Genomic DNA, 19,108 nt, shown 5'->3' on the forward strand with positions numbered 1-19,108 from the left:
CCTTAATCCCACATGTGCCAATTCAGCATCAGAGGGAGAGGCACTCTGCACGTGCTCAAATTATTGGTTGTTTGCACCTTTGCTTTACTCTTTGGGAGTATGAGCCCTGGGACCAATCCAAGACCTCGCGTGTCCCTTTTTAAAAAAATAATAATAATTTTTAATGGAAATTTTATCTACAACATAACATAAACACCCCACCCCCCAATACAGAAATTCAATAAACATAACATACAACCAACCAAATAAAAGACTTCCTTTATCCTGTATCTGGCCTCCTTCTTTACTTCTTATAAGCTGTTTCCTTTATGAATAATTATTAAATTTTTCCTAATTATAACTTATATATCCACAAAGTCTCCTGCAGACATTAATCAAAATGAGTCCCTTCTTAAGAACAGAAGAAGAGCCTGCTGGATCAGGCCGGTGGCCCATTAAGCCCAACATCTTCGCACAGTGGCCGACAAGATGCCCCAGTGGGGAACCTGCAAGCAGGAATAGACTGTAGGAGCAACTCTCCCCTTCATGCCTCCATAGTAGGAGGCAGTGATGTTTCTGAATGCCAGTTGCTGGAAACTTCAGGAGGGAAGAGGGCTCTTCTGCTGGAATCCTGCTTGCGGGGTTTCCCAGAAGAGGCATCTCGGTGGCTAATGTGAAAAGAGGATGCTGAACTAGATGGGTCATTGTCTTGGTTCAGAAGGCTCTTGTGCTCTTGTTTTTACGTTCCCAGCAAACTTCACACATGGGATTAAACGGGTTCTAGTAGACAAGTCCCTTCTTACAATAAGCCACAACAAAATCAGAGTTGCCAGCCACCTGTGAAATCGATGTGAAGCCCAGTTCTTGGACTTCCGTTATTTAATTTGTTATGCCCTCCATCAAATCCAGCACCCTTGCACTTCCCAGGAGGCATTGCCTCCTTCTCCTCCATGAATCTGCCATCCCCTTTTAAAAGCATCATAGAATTGTGGAGTTGGAAGGGGCTCCAAGGGTCATCTAGCCCAACCCCCTCCAATGCAGTAATCCCAGCCCCTCATCATCTTGTGTGGGGCAATTTCTGCAAACGACCCAAAGTTCTAGCATTACAAGGGAGAAAAATCTCCCAAGTTTCCTTCACACTGGGCACTATTTTATACACCTGTGTCATCCTCTCTTCCACATTACCAAATGCTGCAACCTTCCTTGGCAGAGGAATTGCTCCGGTCCAAGCCTCTGATCATTTTAGCTGCCCTTTATTTCCACCTGTGCAGGCACAGCACAGATTCCAACTATTGCTTTTGGATGCAGTCTATTTTCTGCAAAGGAGGGTGACCTGCTCAGGAGGCATCTGAAGTATGACGCCCGGTTCTTTAAGGAAGTTGGCAGACTGTTGGGGAAGGTGGAAGAACACCTGCTTTGCATCCAGAAGGTCTCCAACAGCATCACCTGCTAGGGTTGAGATTCCCTCCCTGTCTGAAATCCTGGAGAGCTGCTGCCAGTCTGTGTAGACAATACTGGGTTCAATCAACCAATGCCCTGACTCGATATTAGGCAGCTTCCCATATTCCTGCTTAAACCAGCCCTTTCTTCCAAACCACAGCCCTTGCTTTATACACAGGGACAAGGCTGTATCTTAGTGACAGAGCATCTGTTTTTACATCCAGGTTCAATTCCAGGCATCTCCAGGAAGGCTGGGAATGTCCCCCCTCTTAGCATATACTGAGCTGAATGGACCCCAATGATCTGATTCCATATAGATCAGCTTCCTAGACTCCTATTTAAACCAGAGCTTTATTCATAACAATGAGGACTGGAGCCTTAGGCTGGTTTTAGAGGAAGGGCTGTACCGGGAGAGCATCTCCTCTGCATGCACAAGGTTTCCAAGTTCAATCTCTGGCATAGCTCAGTTGGTTAGACTAGAGCATGGTGCTGATAATGCCAAGACTGCAGGTTTGATTCCCATATGGGACGGCTGCATATTCTTGCATTGCAGGGGGTTGGACCAGGGGGTTGACCTCAGGGTCACCTCCAACTCGATGATTCTATGAAAGCTTAATTGACTGGTTATCTCCAGGGAGGGCAGGGAATACCCCCAGTCTGAAACCCTGCACAGCCATTGTTGCCCGTCAGTACAGACAACACTGAAGTAGATGGACCAACGGTCTAACTCAGCCTAGGGCAGCACCTGACACACCTAAACTGCAGCACACCCAGTTGAGGGTGTCCAGGAAGGTATGGAGTCTGGAAACCAAAAGACCTGGAGAAGATATGGCTATGATGGGATAATAAGGACCTTTAAGTATCTGATGGATTTTGGTCAAACAGAAGATGGATCAGGCTTGCTCTCTGTTGCTACATGGCTGGGAGCATTTGGGGGGAACTGCAAAGAGGAAGAAAGCAGCTAAACATCTGGAGGCATTTCTTAACATTGAAACCTGTCCAGCAGCAGGACCAACTCTAGGGAGGTGGGCTCTCCTTCCCTGGAGGTATTAAAGCTAAGGAGGTTGCAGCTCATCAGTATATTGTGGATCCTGCACTGAGATGTGAGCTGGAGACAGTGATGCTTCTGAATACCAGTTGCTGGAAACCACAGGAGGAGAGAAGGCTCTGGTGCCTGAGTCCTGCATACAGATTTTCCAGTGGGGCATCTGGTTGGCCTCTGTGAGAACAGGATGCTGGACTAGATGGGCCACTGGCCTGATCCAGCAAAGCTCTTCTTGTGCTCTTATGCTTCATGCTCATGAGGATGATTATATATGCCCAGGACTAGGTGATGCAGAAAGAAAGTTTTTCTCCCTCTCTCATAGTGCTAGACCGCAGCAATGTGTGGTCAGTGGACTGGGGGGGGGACTAGGCTAGTCCCCTTCCCAAAGCCTGGGAAGCTTCTGCCCAGCTTAGGAAGGGAGGGCAATACTCACACATATGATGTCACCCCCTCTGATCGCCCTCATGAGCTTGCGCCTGTGGCCCTAAATGTTCCCCTTATGAAAAAATTCATCATGCACCAGTGGCTAGACGTCAGGGGCATCCAGTAAAAATGAACATTGGGAGATTCTGGACAGATAAAAGGATATTCCTCTTTACACAGTGCGTAGTTAAAACTATGGCACTCGCTCCCACAGGAGACAGTGACGGACACCAACTCGGATGGCTGAAAAGGAGGATTGGACCAATTCATGGAGGGTAATGCTGTCAATGGCTACTAGCCATCCTGGCTCTGGTCTGTCTCCATAGTCAGAGGCAGTAATGCTTCCGAACACCAGTTGCTGGAGGAGAGAGGGCTCTGGTGCTCTTCCTTGAGGGTTTCCCAAAAGAGGCATCTGGTCAGCCACTGTGAGAACAGGATGCTGGACCAGAGAGGCCATTGGCTTGATCCAGCTGTGTTCTCTGTGTTTATAATCCCGTGCCCAGGAGGACCCTATGCGTCTTAACATGCAAGTGAGTCTTGCTGAACTCTACAAGGTTCTCTCTCCCAACCCGTGAGTGTTTAGGGTCGCAGCCCAAGATGCAGAAAACACTCTTGACCTGCCCTCCCCAGCTCTCTTAAGCAGTCCCTGCGGTCCCCTCCTCGCTGACCTTCCAACCTCAAGCATGTTCCTAGCAAGAAAGCATCTCTGGGAACTTCAAAGAAGATGGAAATCTAATTTGGAGACCCTGTGCCTTTTTTAAAAAAAGAAAAAGAAAAAGAAATAATTGTTAGAGGGAGAAGAAAAATGTGAGGAATATTTGTGCGTGCCTGTTCATGTTTTCGTAACAGCGGCGGCAGCGGCACCATCCTTTTAAAACTCGCTCTCATGTTCTGCACCAAGGGATGCTTCTATAAATCTTCCTGGATTCCTCTGCCGATCTGGGAGTTCCTGCTCACCTGCCTTTGCTTCCAAAGTAGCAAGCAAGCATTAGGAATTCTCAACGTTTCCATTTTTTAATCTCTTAAATCTGTAGCTTGAGACTCCTTTGCATCTGCTACCTTAAGAACATCAGAGCAAGGATAGCCCAGTTGGTATCGAGTGTGAGTCTCTTAATCTCAGAGTCATGGGTTTGAGCAACACATTGGGCAAAAGATTCCTGCATTGCAGGGGGCTGAGCTATAGACGACCCTCGTGGTCCCTTCCAACTCTACATTGCTGCCTCAAACTGTGGAGGCAGAGCTGAGCCATCATGGCTAGTAGCCTTCAATAGCCCTCTCTTCCATGAATTTGCCTAATCTTCTTTTAAAGCCATCCAAGTTGGTGAACATCACTGACTCCAGGGGGAGGGAGTTCCACAGTTTAACTATGAGCTGCATGAAAAAGTGCTTCCTTTTTCATCTGCCCTGAATCTTTCAACATTCAGCTTCACTGGATGTCTACCAGCGGTGTTCTAGTGTTCTCCATCAAATTTCTCCATGCCATGAGTAATTTTATAAATGGCTATCTGCACATGAAGCACAAAACTCGGCAAAACAACAACTCTTGCCACATTTCCATTTGCCAGTCTTCCCCAAGCTAGTGCCCTCCAGATATCTTGGACTACGACTCCTATCAGTCCTAGAATTTGGAGCTGTAGTCTAAAATGCACAGAAAGCACCAGGCAGGGTGTGGTGTGTGTGTGTAGGGTTGCTATATGTCCGGAATTTCCTGGACATATTCAAAATACTGCAGTTGGCAGCAGTATCCGGGCAGAAATTGGCCAAAACAAATATCCGGGGAAATCCAGATGTATGGGAGCCCATGTCGTTTTTGTCGTTTTTGCCAATTTTTCATAGAAATAGCTCAAAAACAGCATTCTTATTTTTTTTTGCGATTTTGCCAAAAACAAAAAAGCTCAAAAACTTCGCCAAAAAAAGATTGAAATATGGCAACCCTAGTGTGCAGCAGATATGGTTGTTATACAGTTGTTATCAAGACTCTTCTGTGGGGTGCACAAATAAAAAGAACCTTGATGCCACCTAAGGTTCGATCCTCACATCAAGAGCCAGTGTGCTATAGTGGTTAGTGTTGGACTAGGAGATCTGGGTTCAAATCCCCACTCAGCCATATAGCTCACTGGGTGGCCTTGGGGCAGCCACTGCCTCTCAGCCTAACCTACCTCACCCGGTTGTTGTGAGAATAAAACGGGAAGGGGGAAAGGCACATGTGCCCCCCTTGAGCTCCTTGGGATATAAATATAAGAATAAAATAATAACATAAAAAGGCTGCTTTTTTGTGAGTTGAGAGACGCCTGCCCCCAGGCACACTTGGTGGAGTTGCAGGAGAGGGCCTTCTCGGTGGCTGCTCCCAGACTCTGGCACTCTCTCCCTAGAGAAACCAGACTGTGTGCCTCCCTGCTGTCCTTCTACTGGCAGGTGAAGAACAGTTTTGTTCCGATAGGCCTTTGGAAACTGACTGGTTGTTGTTTTTTAAGGAAAGGGCTTTTAATTAGTGCTGGGCTGTTTTAATTATCTGCACTTTAATATATTTGCTTTTTTAATTCTACTAGAGTTAGAACCAAGTGGTTATCTTTTATGTGCTTTTTAGCTTTTTGCATTTTATCTGGGTTGTTTTGTAAGCCGCCATGGGGAAAAGGTGAGTTATAAATAAATATAACAGCAGCAGCAACAATTACGTATCCACACAGTGCAGAGTTAAACTGTGGAACTCGCTCCCACAGGAGGCAAAGATGGCCACCGACTTGGATGGCTTTTAAAGAGGATTAGACAAATTCATGGAGGAGAGAGCTATGGATGGCTAGAAACCACAGGAGCGGAGAGTGCTCTTGGGCTCTGGTCCTGCTTGCAGCTTTCCTAGGAAGAGGCATCTGGGGTCAGCCACTGTGAGAACAGGATGCTGGACTAGATGGGCCACTGGCCTGATCCAGCGAACTCTTCTTATGTTAATGATGAGGATGATAACAACAACAGCCTAGAGGCCTGTTTGGGATACATGCTCAGGCACAGTTGAGATCCAAGGCTGAGTCTTTTGCAGCTTTGAACAGCGAAGGGAAGCAAGAGGTGGAAACAGAGCTCCATGTTTACTCTTGTAGTACTGTTGGAAAAACTAAGATAAGAGCTCATAGTGTACAGTGTGTGTGTGTGTGTGTGTACACCTGGTTTTTATGGAGTGGGAGGGTGCGGGGCAGAATGCAAGCATAAGAAAGCCACATTTCCCTTTCCTCTTCTGTTCTCTAACCCAGTCACTTTGGGGACAATCTGATGGAAAGGCCTCCCCAGTAAAATGAACAGGAGCTTCCCACTGTGCTTTGCATCTCTCTCAAGAGACCAAGAAAGTGCTTTGTTCCCATAGCTCAGTGTCAGTGTGGCATAGTAGGCCCTAGGACATCAGGGTTCCCATCTCCACTCGGCTACAAAAACTCACTGGGTGACCTCGGGGGCCTGTCACTGCCTCTCAGCCTAGCCTACCTCACAGGGTTGTTGTGGGGATTTAATGTGGAGGGGAGCAATGTACACCACCTCAAGCTCCTTAGAGAAAAAGATGGGGTATAAATGCAATAAATAGAATAAGAAATAAGCTCAAGGGAAACGTTCTGCAATTGCACACCTTTAACTTGGGAGGGTAGGGACATCTCACCTGCTTTTCTGTATGCTTTTAAGTGGCCTATCAGCCGCCGCAATGCCTTGCATCCATAGTTATTATGTAAGCTAAAGGATGTTTGCCAGCGATTGCTGCACTCATGCCAAATACATTCATATCAGGGAAGATCCACACCGCAGACTTAATCTGGTCTAGCAGTCAATCCGTCTCCCCATGGAACTCTGGGAATTGTAGCTCTGTGAAGGATATAGGAGTGTCCAACAATTCCCAGCCCTCAAAAAACTACAGTTCCCAGAATTCTTTGGTGGAAACCATGACTGTTAATCGTATACAATCGTTATAAATATATTGTGTGCGTGTGCCGGAGAATGGAGGGTCTGGCCTCACGGCGGCATCATTTCAAAGCACTTTCCCCATAGGCCAATTGCACTTTGTGCCCCAAAGCCCACTGATTTGTTAATAATTATACAAATCAGCAGTAAGGAAATGTGGACAAGGGAAGCCAAAGATACCCATTTGAAAGTTTATGGCCTGTGTCATGTTCGGGGCAATTGGGATGTATTTCAGTATCGGGCAAAAGGAGATTTCATAAGAAGCAGTGGTCAATTGTAGCCTGGTGTCTGCAGGCTTCCAGATGTGTTGGACTACAACTCCCCTCAGCTGCCATGGCTGTGCTCCCTTCTGTTCCAGAGCATCATATGGCCATGCTAATATGAGAACACAGGAAAAGGGCCTCCTGGATGAGGCCTGTGGCCCATCTAGTTCAGCATCCTGTTCTCACATTAGCCAACCAGATACTCCAATGAGAAACCCACAAGCAAGATTTGAGCACAAGAGCTCTCCCGCCTCCTTTGGTTTGCAGCAACTGGTTTTCAGATGCATCACTGCCTCCAGCTCCAGGCAGAGCATACCCATCATGGCTAGTAGCCTAGCCCAACCTGCTGCACTGCAGGAATCACAAGCAAGGAATCCCTGACAAATGGCCATCCAACCTCTATTTAAAAACCTCCCACAAACTTCCGAGGGAAACCGTTCCACTGTCAAACAGCTCTTACTGTCAGGAAGTTCCAGCTGTTGAGCTAGAATCTCCTTTTTTGTCATTTGAATTCATTGGTTCTGGGTCCTTCCCTCTGGAGCAGCAAAAAACCAACAAGCTTGCTCCATCTTCCTTGGGACAGCCCTTTAGATATTTGAAGATGGCTATCCTATCACTTCTCAGTCTTTTCTTCTCTTCTCCAGGCTAAAAATTGGCTCGTCTATCACTTCAGAAAGTGCAAATTGCGTAGCGTTGCATTAAAAGGCATTCCCAGCTGAACCAATTTCCGGGGGGGGGGGGGGCAAAGGGATGTGGGTTGCGCTGTGGTCTAAACCACAGAGCCTAGGGCTTGCCGATCAGTAGGTCGGTGGTTCGAATCCCCACGACGGAGTGAGCTCCCGTTGTTCGGTCCCAGCTCCTGCCCACCTGGCAGTTCGAAAGCACATCAGAGTGCAAGTAGATAAATAGGTACCGCTCCGGCGGGAAAGTAAGGTAAACAGCGTTTCCGTGTGCTGCTTTGGCTTGCCATGCTGGCCACATGACCCAGAAGCTGTCTGCGGACAAACGCCGTCTCCCTCAGCCTATAGAGTGAGATGAGCACGCAACCCCAGAATCGTCCATGACTGGAATTAACTGTCAGGGGTACTTTTACCTTTACCCCTGTTTTACAACAACAACTATTGTAGTGGACGATTATTTCCCTAGTGCATGAGTGTGTGCAAGACAGAGAGATGGAGAAGGACAGGTCTTCTTCACCAGCAAATTAAAGTGTCCATTTTGGGTGTCACAACAGGCATCAGTCACGGTTCAGGATTGGCCAGACACCAATTTTGAGGCCTCTGCTCTTGGCTTCACTGGGATGAGTCGGGAGGCTGGGCAGGATCTTCAGCCCCAGGTATATTCATTCCAGTTCTTGTAGGGAACTCTCAACTAACTCGTGTAACCATTTGTAGGCAAGGCAGCTAAGTGTGTGGAGGTGAAGGTGTGGAGGCAGTTTAAAGTCTTCTTTGAAAGAAGGGATCCCATTTTCTGAGGCTAAACAAGCAATGCTGCAGGTGCCACGTCATACCCATTCTGCATTTATAAGAAATAAGAGTATTTATAAGAAATACTCAGGAACTCCCTGCCTCTTGATACCAGACAGGCGCCTTCACTGTAGTCTTTTTGGCTCTTGCTAAGAACATTTTTGTTTAGGCAAGTCTCCCCAGATACATAGATTGTGTATGTATGTTTTGATCTGTTTCTAGTTTTTTGCTTATTTTATCTTTTGAATGTTTTAAAGAGTTGCTTTTACTGATAATTTTACTGTTTTATTCTCTCTATAAACCACTTTGAGGCTGTTTTCTACAGTCATGCAGTGTATAAATTTTATGAAATAAATAAAAAGATAAACGTGGACCCCTGGACCCACGCTGCTGTCCCCAGGCAACGACCAGTGTCTGGAGGGGAATGTTAATCTGATTATTCTCCTGGCCTCCCTTAATAGTGATTGATGCTGACCATCAACTCATCCTGAACAATCTCAAAGGATATTGGGAAACTGCTGAGCACTCCCTTCTGTTCCTACCTGAGGGTTTCGGTCCTCAAAGGCAGTGTTGGGCAACTGCTGCTGTGCCCCTAGGAATTATTTTACCACCGCAAGATAAGATCTTGTCCCTGGTGCTGTTTAACACCTGTACTCAGCCTCTGGGGAAGTTCATTCATCAGTTCTGGAGCAAGAAGCTGCCAGGTACCCAGAGACTTGAGTTCACCCAAACGTACCATGTTCACTGCTGCTCTCCTCCTACAGCTAGGAGCCTCTGAAGGGTAGCTTTTCATGCTAAACCAGTCATGGGGCTGTGGTTAACCAATCTTTTCATGAGTTAAGAAACTAGGGGTGATCTTATCAGGTAGCAGGAATGTCAACTCACGACACACACGGATCATCAAAGGAACTGGATGCTTAGCACAATGGATATGGACTATGCAGGAAATGAATGCCGATGAACGTTTAAAATGCAAAAAATGTATGGTGTCTCTTACTTGCCTCCTCACTCCCAAATTCAGTGAGATTTCCTGTACTAAGACAATTGTCACATCCACCCACCCCCGAATTTGGTCACTGCATCCAGTGCTCCCCAGTGCTAAATATCATCCTCCCAAATATGGAGTTTTGCACCCATGAGGACTAGAACCTTTAACAAAATGAAAGCAAGTTTACGTACCCAATTCTACATCCTACACTTTTCTCTCTCCGCGCCAATGCCAACCAGGAGAACATATAGCAGCCCTGCTTATTGCCCTGGTGTTAGAGATCAGTCCTCCTGCCTTCAGGAAAAACTGTCAAAATGTTTTCAGCTGCCAATGAGCTTTGCGTTTGAGCCCTTATACGTTGCAAAGAATTATGGGGATGTGAGCAGTTCTAGGGCACACCCTTAGCTCACAAACAGGGTGCTGGACAGGTCTTGGGGTTGTTGTGCGTGAACTGTGAACATGCCTCACAAGTCACCAATCATTCCTCTGTGGTGGTAGAAATACAGGTACATGCTGAGAGCTCATCATATCTACATGTTTCAAGATGGAGCACAACTGAGAGACTGAAATGTATATTACAGCTGCAAAGAGAGGGGAAAGTTCCAAATGTGAAACTTGTGGCAATGCAGTCCCCATGCACCACCTGAATTTTGCAAATTTCAATCAGGCGTCACCCTGTCTTGCTTGTGTTATTTTCTTGAAAGCAAGCAGGTGGTATATCTATAGCCATGAAGGAAGCTGGGTGTTCACTAGGCGCTTAAATTTCTTGCTAAATTCAAGAGCGCAGTGAACAGGCCACTTCCTTCACAGCTATAGATATTGCAAAGGAATGTTGATCCGGATGAAGTTTCACTCTCTTTCCCATTGAAAAAAAAAAGAAAAGAAAAAGCAGTGGTTAGTCCAGAACAAATCCTCTAGAATAATATCACTTAATTAAGCAAGGTCTGACCAGGTAAGGCACCTACTTTTTGCAGCCAAAATGGAGAAATAGTGCTTTCCTGTCCCTGGATTTAGAAGTGAAGTGGAACTAAATATTTTCAGCCAAATGCAACCAACCAACCAACCTGCCATACAAGACACCCTAGCCTTCCTACAGTGTGACTTGCTGGGAGAGTGAAAGGCTTGTGTGCTTCTGCCGCAGAACTGTGCAAGGAGGAGGGGAAAGATGCGAAGGCAGGGAAGGGAAAGAGATGGGGATTACGAAAAAGAAAGACAACAAGAAAACCTGACTGAAGAAAAAAAGAGGCTACCGGAAGATGGAGAATGCAAACGTTACAGCATGCAAGGGGGTCAACAGAGATGGGGTATGGAAATGAAATGCGGTACTGAGAGAAAATGAGAGAGTTCAAAGGGGTTAAAATGAAAACACTAGGTTAAGACTGTGGCAGAAAGTTGTTGTTTTTTCCTGAGGTTACTGTAGCATTGAGGCTCTTTAGAGTACGCAATCTATATATGTAAAATATATGTGAATATATGCATGCAAAAGCCAAGCTGGGAGTGATTTGAGTTTAAACCTTTGTAGGTTTCTAATTCGCTCTCAGGTTGCATTAATGTAAGGAGGAAGTGAGCCTCCAGTCTTGGAAGCTTCCTATCTGGTTAAGCACTCTTAATCCAAAACTATTTAGGACAATGGGGCTGGCATTTGTGAAATTAAAAGCGGGGGATGGGATGGGATTGGGTTCTCTTCTGAATCATGGCCACAATCGGGGTTTAGGCATCACATAGCCTCTCCCACCCCCCACTCGTCCGATCTAGTGTTACATGGGACCATCACCAACCCAGATTAAAATGCAATTATTGGGCAGGGCGGGGGTTTAAGCACTACCAAACTCACTTTGAGAACTCTGGCTTGAAACTGAGCCCCTTTCTAACCCCCTCACCTCCTGCTTGTTTCCTTTGATGCCCTCCCAGCGTCATGCTCCTTCCTGCTCACAGCACACAGAGCAAGTCCAGTGGAGGATGACAAGCAAGTCCGCCCCCCACCCCGCTCCCTCACCTGACCAGGCAAACCCCAGGTTTACAGTGCTACACACCTCAGTCTCTCCACATAGACCCTCTGGCACTGGATTGGGGCTTAGAGTGGCAGACCTATGTGCGGAGGGCTCCCCCCTCCTTTGGTTCCTGGCCTGCTTCATCTCATATCAGCCTTTTGCATTTACACTATCCTTGATTTCCGCTCCTTTACCCTCCTAAATATGAGAGTCAAGGCATTACTCCATGTTGCCCACACCTTCAATTATAACTCAGAACCAATCCTTTCCCCAAGCTGCATGGGCATCCATCCCCTTAACCTAAACCGACTTTTGATTTTCTAAAACACTGTTCTGTCATTGAGCAGATGTCGCAGAAGCTCAACCTGGCAGGTTCTGCCCTGGATTTGTGCATCTTTTGCCATTCAGACAGGATGTCTGAATGGCAGCTTCCCTTCCCACCCCCAGTGTGGAAAGGATCCCTCAGAAGATCAAGTGCTTGTCCCTTGAAACAGATCTGTGCAACATAATGTGTAAGTTTTTAGGATGGACTGCTGCAATGCGCTTGCTATTGGATTGCCCTTGAAGATGTCGGAAGTGCTTCAGGTTGCATCCACTCAAAAATAATTAGTGAAGATTGCTGGTACATGTGGTGCAGCCAGCAATGGCCCTGTTAGATTCTAAGGATGCACAGAAGGTATCAGCCTGTTTAAAGTCCTGGACGCATGCAGAAGAGAGGTGCTGAGAGGTGCCACTACCCTAAAAAAAACAGTCACCACTGAGTCCTTGCCTTGCTTAGACAATGGATTCAGAGGTGGCCTTACCAGATGTGTAGCTGCCAGATTTTGAGCTTTTGACCTAGAAGTTATTTGGGGCAATTGGCCTCCAGGTATTACTGTGGGCTCCCAAGTTCCTTGTTGTTTATTGACTTCAAACACTTTCCAAATGAAAGACCTCCCGGGGTGGACTACCACAATAAAAAGATTATAAAGCAATTTATAACGGGCAGGAGGTCAAATCAACACAGCAGGAATAACGAATAGCAGCAGCCAACAGATGGGTCAAAAGGAAGCTACTCACAATCAGCCTGTCCTATCTCAATGCCTCCCTGTCCTCAATGAATAACTGGATTTTTATTGCCAGCCAGAAGGTGAACAGTGATGGAGACTGGTGTCCCTTGGGAGAGTGTTGCATAATGCCAGTGCCAACAATGGGAAAGCTTATGGGTTGTATCTAATGTTAGTCCCACTCAGAGTAGATTTCTAAATCCATGGTTCCCAATTTTGGGGGGGGCACTGTCTTCTTGGTTCCATACACTCATCCACAATGCCCCTTACCACACACTATAGGGCACATCCATGCCAAACTGGTTTAACAGTCAATCCCTCTTCCCAGGGAACTCTGGGAATTATAGTCCTGGGAGAGAGATGGGAGTCACTTCACAGTTTCTAGCACCCATAACAAACTACAGTTCCCAGGATTCCTTGGGGAAACCATGACTGTTAAAGTGGTATGAAATCGATATATGTGGATGAGGCACATAAAAAGAATTATTCAGAATAGCAGTTTGCATGACACACTAAGGAAGAGAATAAACACAGTAAAACGTGAAACGGCAGCAATTCAATGCACGCATATTCAAAATCCAGTTAACACTATGTAGTTTAGTTAATTCAAGTCCGCTAGGGAATCACACTGCCCCCTCCGGAAGGGGCAATATAGCCCACTTTGCGTCTGGCGGCTCCAAAGGCTAAAGCCAGCCCTCTAAATTGTAGGCTCCATATGACAGGCTCAGATAACATTCTGGCAGCTTATTCTTTAAAAAAAGTTTTTATTAAATTTGCCTGCAGCACCAACAACAATAAACAATTCATACTGAACACACAGAATGCAATTGTGGCTGTTGACCATCATTATGAGAGCCACTGCCATTTTTAAAGGCAGTTCCACACAGAACGCATAGCAGCAACCCTAACCTGTTAGTTATGAAAGGCACAAATAACAGTTGCAGAATCATGCTCTCTTCAGCACTGGGTCCCAGTAGGGGCCTTTCAGCTCATGACAAGATGTTTGAAAGCTGGTGTGGTGTACTTGGTGCCACAGACTGAATAAATAAATAAATATGGGCCTTGAATCAGCCACATGATGGGTGGGACCCACAGCTCTCTCATATGACCCCATCTTTTCTCCTTTGCTTGGACCTGCTCCCCCACAACGCATGGATGCTGCCATCTCTCACTTCCTTCAAATTCCCCCTTAATACCCAACTTTTCTAGGAAGTCTTCCGCACAACCATGCTATATTGTAACTTAGTCTGTCACCAAGCCTTAATATGCATACATGTTGGAGAAAGTTGCAGGAAATAAATCTAAGAAATAAATGGAATAATTGCACATTCTTTCCCTGCCTTCACTTCCCCTGTTGTCAAATTCCTCTACGTTCCTTCATCAGGCAGGGACTGGTCCTCTTGGACTTTCAAGCATATCGGTGGCATGAAAATAAATAAATAATAGGGGACCTTGGGCCATTTATTATCTCTCAGTAATAATGTATATCATAGGGTTGTTCTGAAGATAAAATAAGCTAAATTACTGTGTATGCCATATAGGTTTCTCCGAGAGCCTTGGACAAAATAAGGTGGGATACAAGAACTATGAGTAATATTAATATTACTCTTGCATGGATTCTTTGGCTGTAATCCCTGCATTGTAGGGGGTTGGACTAACTGACCCTTGGGGTCCCTTCCAATTCTGCAGTTCTAGGATTCTAAAAAAGATTGAGATAGTCAGATCAAGCTGACGGGACATTCTTTTGCTCTGGAAGTGTGCAGGAGGCAGCCTTATTCTCGTTTGCAATTATCAGAGATGTTCTATTCCAGAACCATCTCATTCCGCTCTGCGAGATAACATTCTGCATCTCCAGAAGGTAATCATTTGCCCCAAACTCTCTGAACAAGTATCCAGAGCCAACTTTATCACTACTAGCATCTAAGCTGTGATAATTGACTGATGTCAGCATCAGACATCTAGTGAACATTGCTGAAAAGTAAATAAATCCAATGCAATGTATGAAGCTGCCTTGTGCTGCTGCTCCTTGCAGCCAGTATCACTTACTCTGACTGGCAGCCAGGATCTCATGCAGAGAGAGGTCTTTCCCAGCCTGTTACCTGAGATCCTTTAATAAGTGATGTCAGCAATGGAGCAAGGCTCTTCCACATTTAAATAGGCCTGCCCCAAACAAGTACATGTTCCTTTAATCATATGAAGCTGCCTGGTGCTGCATTGAAAAATTGGTCCAACTTGCTTAACATTTTCTACTTTGACTGGCAGAGGTTCTCTGAGTCACAGACAGGGCTCTTAGCTCTACTCACGTCAGATCCTTTGTGATGGAGATGCTAGGAATATAAGAAGCAAGGACCTTCCACATGCAAGATGGATGTTCTACCAACACCACCAAGAGAAGACACAGGAACCCAAGAGAAGACTCGTGTTCTCTCACATGTTAGTGGGCAGTTGCATTCTTAATCCCTCAACTCCTGGACCTCAACAATTTGATCCATTGAGCCACAGGAGTGCTCTTATGTTTGTGCATTTCCCACAGGCATCTGGTCAGCCACTGTAAGAACAGGATGCTGGACCAGATGGGCCATTGTCCTGATCCAGCAGGCTCTTCTTATCTTCTTGTGTTCACATGGGCATTCATAAACCACCCAATAAATCTGCCACTTTTTGTTTCTTCTCTGTCTCCCAAGTAGCCCCCTCAAACCAGTGCAATCCAACGCAACTGCTCCAACTCACTTACAATTTTGGTTTCAGCCCAGCTAAATTCAACCACTGTCGGCAGCTTCCAACTCATTAAGGGTTCTGAACTGGATTTTGTAAACTACAGGGCATCGGCTGGGCTTTGTACTACTTGCCTTGACAACAATGAACTCAAGTCATGTGAGGACCCTGCGAGGTGAGTCACAGGTTGCGAGGCAAGATGGCACACGAACGCAGAGCAGCAGCTGTGCTCCATCACAATAGACTGGGCTTCACAACGAGGGGCGTTGGGTTTTCCCATTTGCAAGAAGCCCCTTCTTGCAGCTCTCTCTCTCATGACCAAAACAAGAGGACCCATGACTGAAGTTTCTGAGTCATCGTAGAAACTCGTGGTCAGAAGATACATGGCCATCACTTCAGAACACAGCTCTTTGGGACAGGAGAAGGGAGCAGATCACTGGAGGTGACTATTTGGAAACACACCTTGTCGCCAAAAGAAACCAAATGGGAGGAAAGATTTCTGGATGCAATGAAGACCAAAATGATGCATCCAAGAGAGAGAGAGAGAGCCTCGGGTTTTGGTGCCTTCACATTTCATTCACAAAGAGAATTCACACTTTTGCATGGAAGCCACATGTCCCTAACTTTATGCTTGCTTAGCAGCCGGAAGAGGAGTAATTCTATCATTCTGAAAAAAACGACACTGAAAACCAGACAGGTGGGCACCTCCACAAGAAAGAAAACTCTGAGGCTTTGGTTTCTTGGTGGAATGGAAGACCCCTGTAGTCAACAGACCAACCACTGGACAGAAGTGGGGCAGGGAGAGGGGCTGGGGGGAAGCAGAATAAAGGTCCTCTTACCTGCAGCAGTTTCCCTTCAGCTGGGGTGACCTCGGCCACACTTGCGAAGACTCCTTCCAGTGTGAGGGGCTCCAGCTTCAGAGGGATCACCCGGATGATTGCCTTCTGGACCAAAGAGCGCTCGGCTTCCATGGCCGCCACCAGAGCCAGTCCTGAGTAGCCCAGGCGTATCTGCAGCGTAGCCATTAGCAGCCAAGGCCAGAGGACTGCCAGCTGTAGCTGGGGGCCAACACTCATGCTCCCAGGTGCAGCAGTGCGCTCCGGCCACACATACTGCTCAGGAATGTGTCCTCACCCCGCCAGCAGGTTCCAACAACAGGCAAAAATTGTTGAGGATTAGAAGCCCTCCGTGTGGCGGCAGCAGTCAATGGGTCAGAGGAGAAAACAGAGCAGGGTTACCTGCCGTCCCTACCTCCGGGTTCTCCTTGTTTCCCCCGTGCTAGGAGGGTTTCTCCGTGCCACGTGTATGAAGGCCTCAAGCTCCACAAGATCACAAGGATCAGGTCAGGTTCTCCTCCTCCTCCTCCTCCTCCAGATGAACTCAGATGTTGTAAGCAGAACCAAGGGGGCTCGGGGAGCGTAGGGTACAAAGAGCTCTTGGGTTCTTCTGGGAAGGGTGTCAGAGCTGGCGGTTGGAGAGAGGCAGTTCCCCATGGAAAGACAATCTCTGCTTCCCAAATCCTTTTAGCCTCTTATATCCTAGGATGGCAAACAGGGCCAATCCCCTGATATCAGATGGCCTTAGCAGCCCTTGTTGACTTCTGACCAGTGAGTTACTTTTCCCATCTCCAAGAACGTTAACTATTCTTGTCTCTCTCTCCTTTCCATGCCACAGATGAACAGGCAATGGTGACTGGGAAGGGGCTCCATTTAGGAGTCAGAACAGTCAACCAGTTTTTTTCATGTTAAATTAAGATCACTGTCATCAGCTATGTCTTCATCTATTTCTCTCCACCTGCCTCTGGTGCCAACACCTCAGTCACCTGGTTGTGGGTATTAAAATCAATCTTCTAGGTTGGAATTTTCCACCCGTTTGTCATTTTTAATCCAGATGGTATAATCTGCAACTCCCTAAATTCATGAAAGGAACAAGACATTGCTCAGATGTTTTTCAGATCTCGAAAATTTAAAAAGGCCCCAAACAGGAAAAACAACTACGGAGAGAGACACCTGTGCATTTTATTCCATTCCTATACGAATCTCGGAATTAATATATCCGCTTTTAGATGTGCATTACTGAAAACATGAAAGAAGGCATCCTAAACATTAGAAAAAAAATATCCACCGGAAATCTTCATGACTGCAGAAAATCATAGACATTTATCTGCGAAAATGTTTGTTCAGTCAAGTAAAGGAGGGAAAATATTTTTTTTAAGTGGCATGCAAACCTGGTATGTAGTTTGCCTCTGAGAATCCATGGGTTTAAGTAACAGCTGGAAGGTTCACTACAAATCCTGGACAAAAAAATATTTCAGTAATCAATCAAAATGTGTGCTGAATCTTACTTACAGATTTCAGGGACTGAGGGGAGAGTGAGGAGACTTGCAGAGACATTCTATACAGGTAAATGTGAAATTCCAGTCTGAATCAGAAGGAAAAATTGACTCCAGGCTGAAGACTCGTGGGCCAGGCGTGGCGACAATCTAGCTTCCAAAGCAACCTAAAAAAAATCTTGCTAGGAATCCAGGAGCACTTCTGAAAACTCCTTTTGAGTTTGAGCAGAACAACCTCCCCTTCTTTCAGCGGATACAGTAAGCAAGTCTGAGCAGGGAGCAGGAAAGAAGTTGCTTCAAACAGCAGAAATCCAGCGGCAAACTTCGGAAGGTTGCTTTAAGGGAGAATGTGATCTTGTTCTTCAAAGGAGTAGCAGGGACCCGAGGGGTTGAGTGGACTTGGGCAGCTCTGCAGAGGTCGTGGGAGAGCTTCCTTTCCAGAACAGCACCACTGGATCAGCTCCTAGGAGGCAAAAACCCTTCCAAAAAAACCTGTGGCTCGTAGCTTGTACTCTCTGCTCTCTGCCTCCCTCCCCTGGGACTGCAAGCACTTTCTACCTGCTGACACAAAGTGAGGGTGGAGCAGCCAAAGGCAACGACCCCACCCCCTAAATCTGGTTTTCAGAGCTCCTAGACTCCCTCTCCTGATCCACAGCTAAACTGCATTCAAGTACAGCCTTCACTTCGCTTCTGACAACCGAATCATCTGTTCTATGTAAGCCAGATTTGCTCACTTCTCCCTTCCAAAGAACTGCACGCAACAAGAGCACAGATGGAAATTAAAAGTCAAATGAGTTCAGTCCAAAAAAATTGTTAGGGCTCCTTCATTTGCCAATGTAGACTAACCAGCTTCACTGTAGCACTTTAAATAGCACAGAGGCTAGTATCTGTAAGTCACTTCCACACAGGAGCAAGAATCAATTCACAGCCGGGAGAACTGTGCACCCTACAGTTTTTCTTCAGCTCTTGTTAATTTTGATTCAGGAGATGTTTCCACCACTGCCGCCACCTCACCCCATCCCGCCGTAGCCACTGCAAGGAAGATTTCAGGTCATGCTGATGTCAGAGACCTGGAATTCAACTACTGTATTATTCTCCTCTGACATCACTAAGAGGTGAGTAAGTTTGCAAGTGGGAGTTGTAACTTCTCATGTGATATACTGCACTGGGTTACAGCGTTCAGGTTACTAGAAAGTCAAGTATCCTGCAATGTACAGAAACTTGTGACAAAATCTATTTTTTCAATAAAATCTATTTAGGTACAGAGAAAAACTACATCATCTTAAATAAAAGAAGGAAAACTGCCAAGATCCAAACATTTAGCCAGCTTCACCTTTTGTACAATTGTGGCAAGCTGAATATGGATATTTTTACTAAAGTTCTGTGAACTCTGTTAGTTAATTATCTGTCATTATCTAGGTTGAAAGTGTTATGTACGATGGTTTCTAATTTATTGCTTTAAATAAAGAGGAGCAATACAGAGCAAC

At 46.1% G+C, this 19,108-nt stretch overlaps 1 protein-coding gene across 3 annotated transcripts in view; it reads right to left on the minus strand.

The window, feature by feature from the left end:
- RNF43 (ring finger protein 43) overlaps positions 1-18,952 on the minus strand; it is a 49,862-nt gene extending 30,910 nt beyond the window's left edge. For 2 of the 3 annotated variants that reach the window (XR_014002579.1, XM_081172955.1), the window contains exon 1: positions 16,129-18,952. Coding sequence is in view for 2 of the 3 variants with exons in the window: in XM_081172955.1 (XP_081029081.1) it covers positions 16,129-16,365 (237 nt within the window). In the remaining variant the exon portion in view is untranslated. The remainder of the gene's footprint in view (positions 1-16,128) is intronic. The other variant, XM_081172956.1, reaches the window with a different exon arrangement.
- Between the last annotated feature and the right edge of the window lie 156 nt (positions 18,953-19,108).

This window comes from Podarcis bocagei (genome assembly GCF_964188305.1).
Source record: "Podarcis bocagei genome assembly, chromosome: 15".
Lineage (NCBI taxonomy): Eukaryota > Metazoa > Chordata > Lepidosauria > Squamata > Lacertidae > Podarcis > Podarcis bocagei.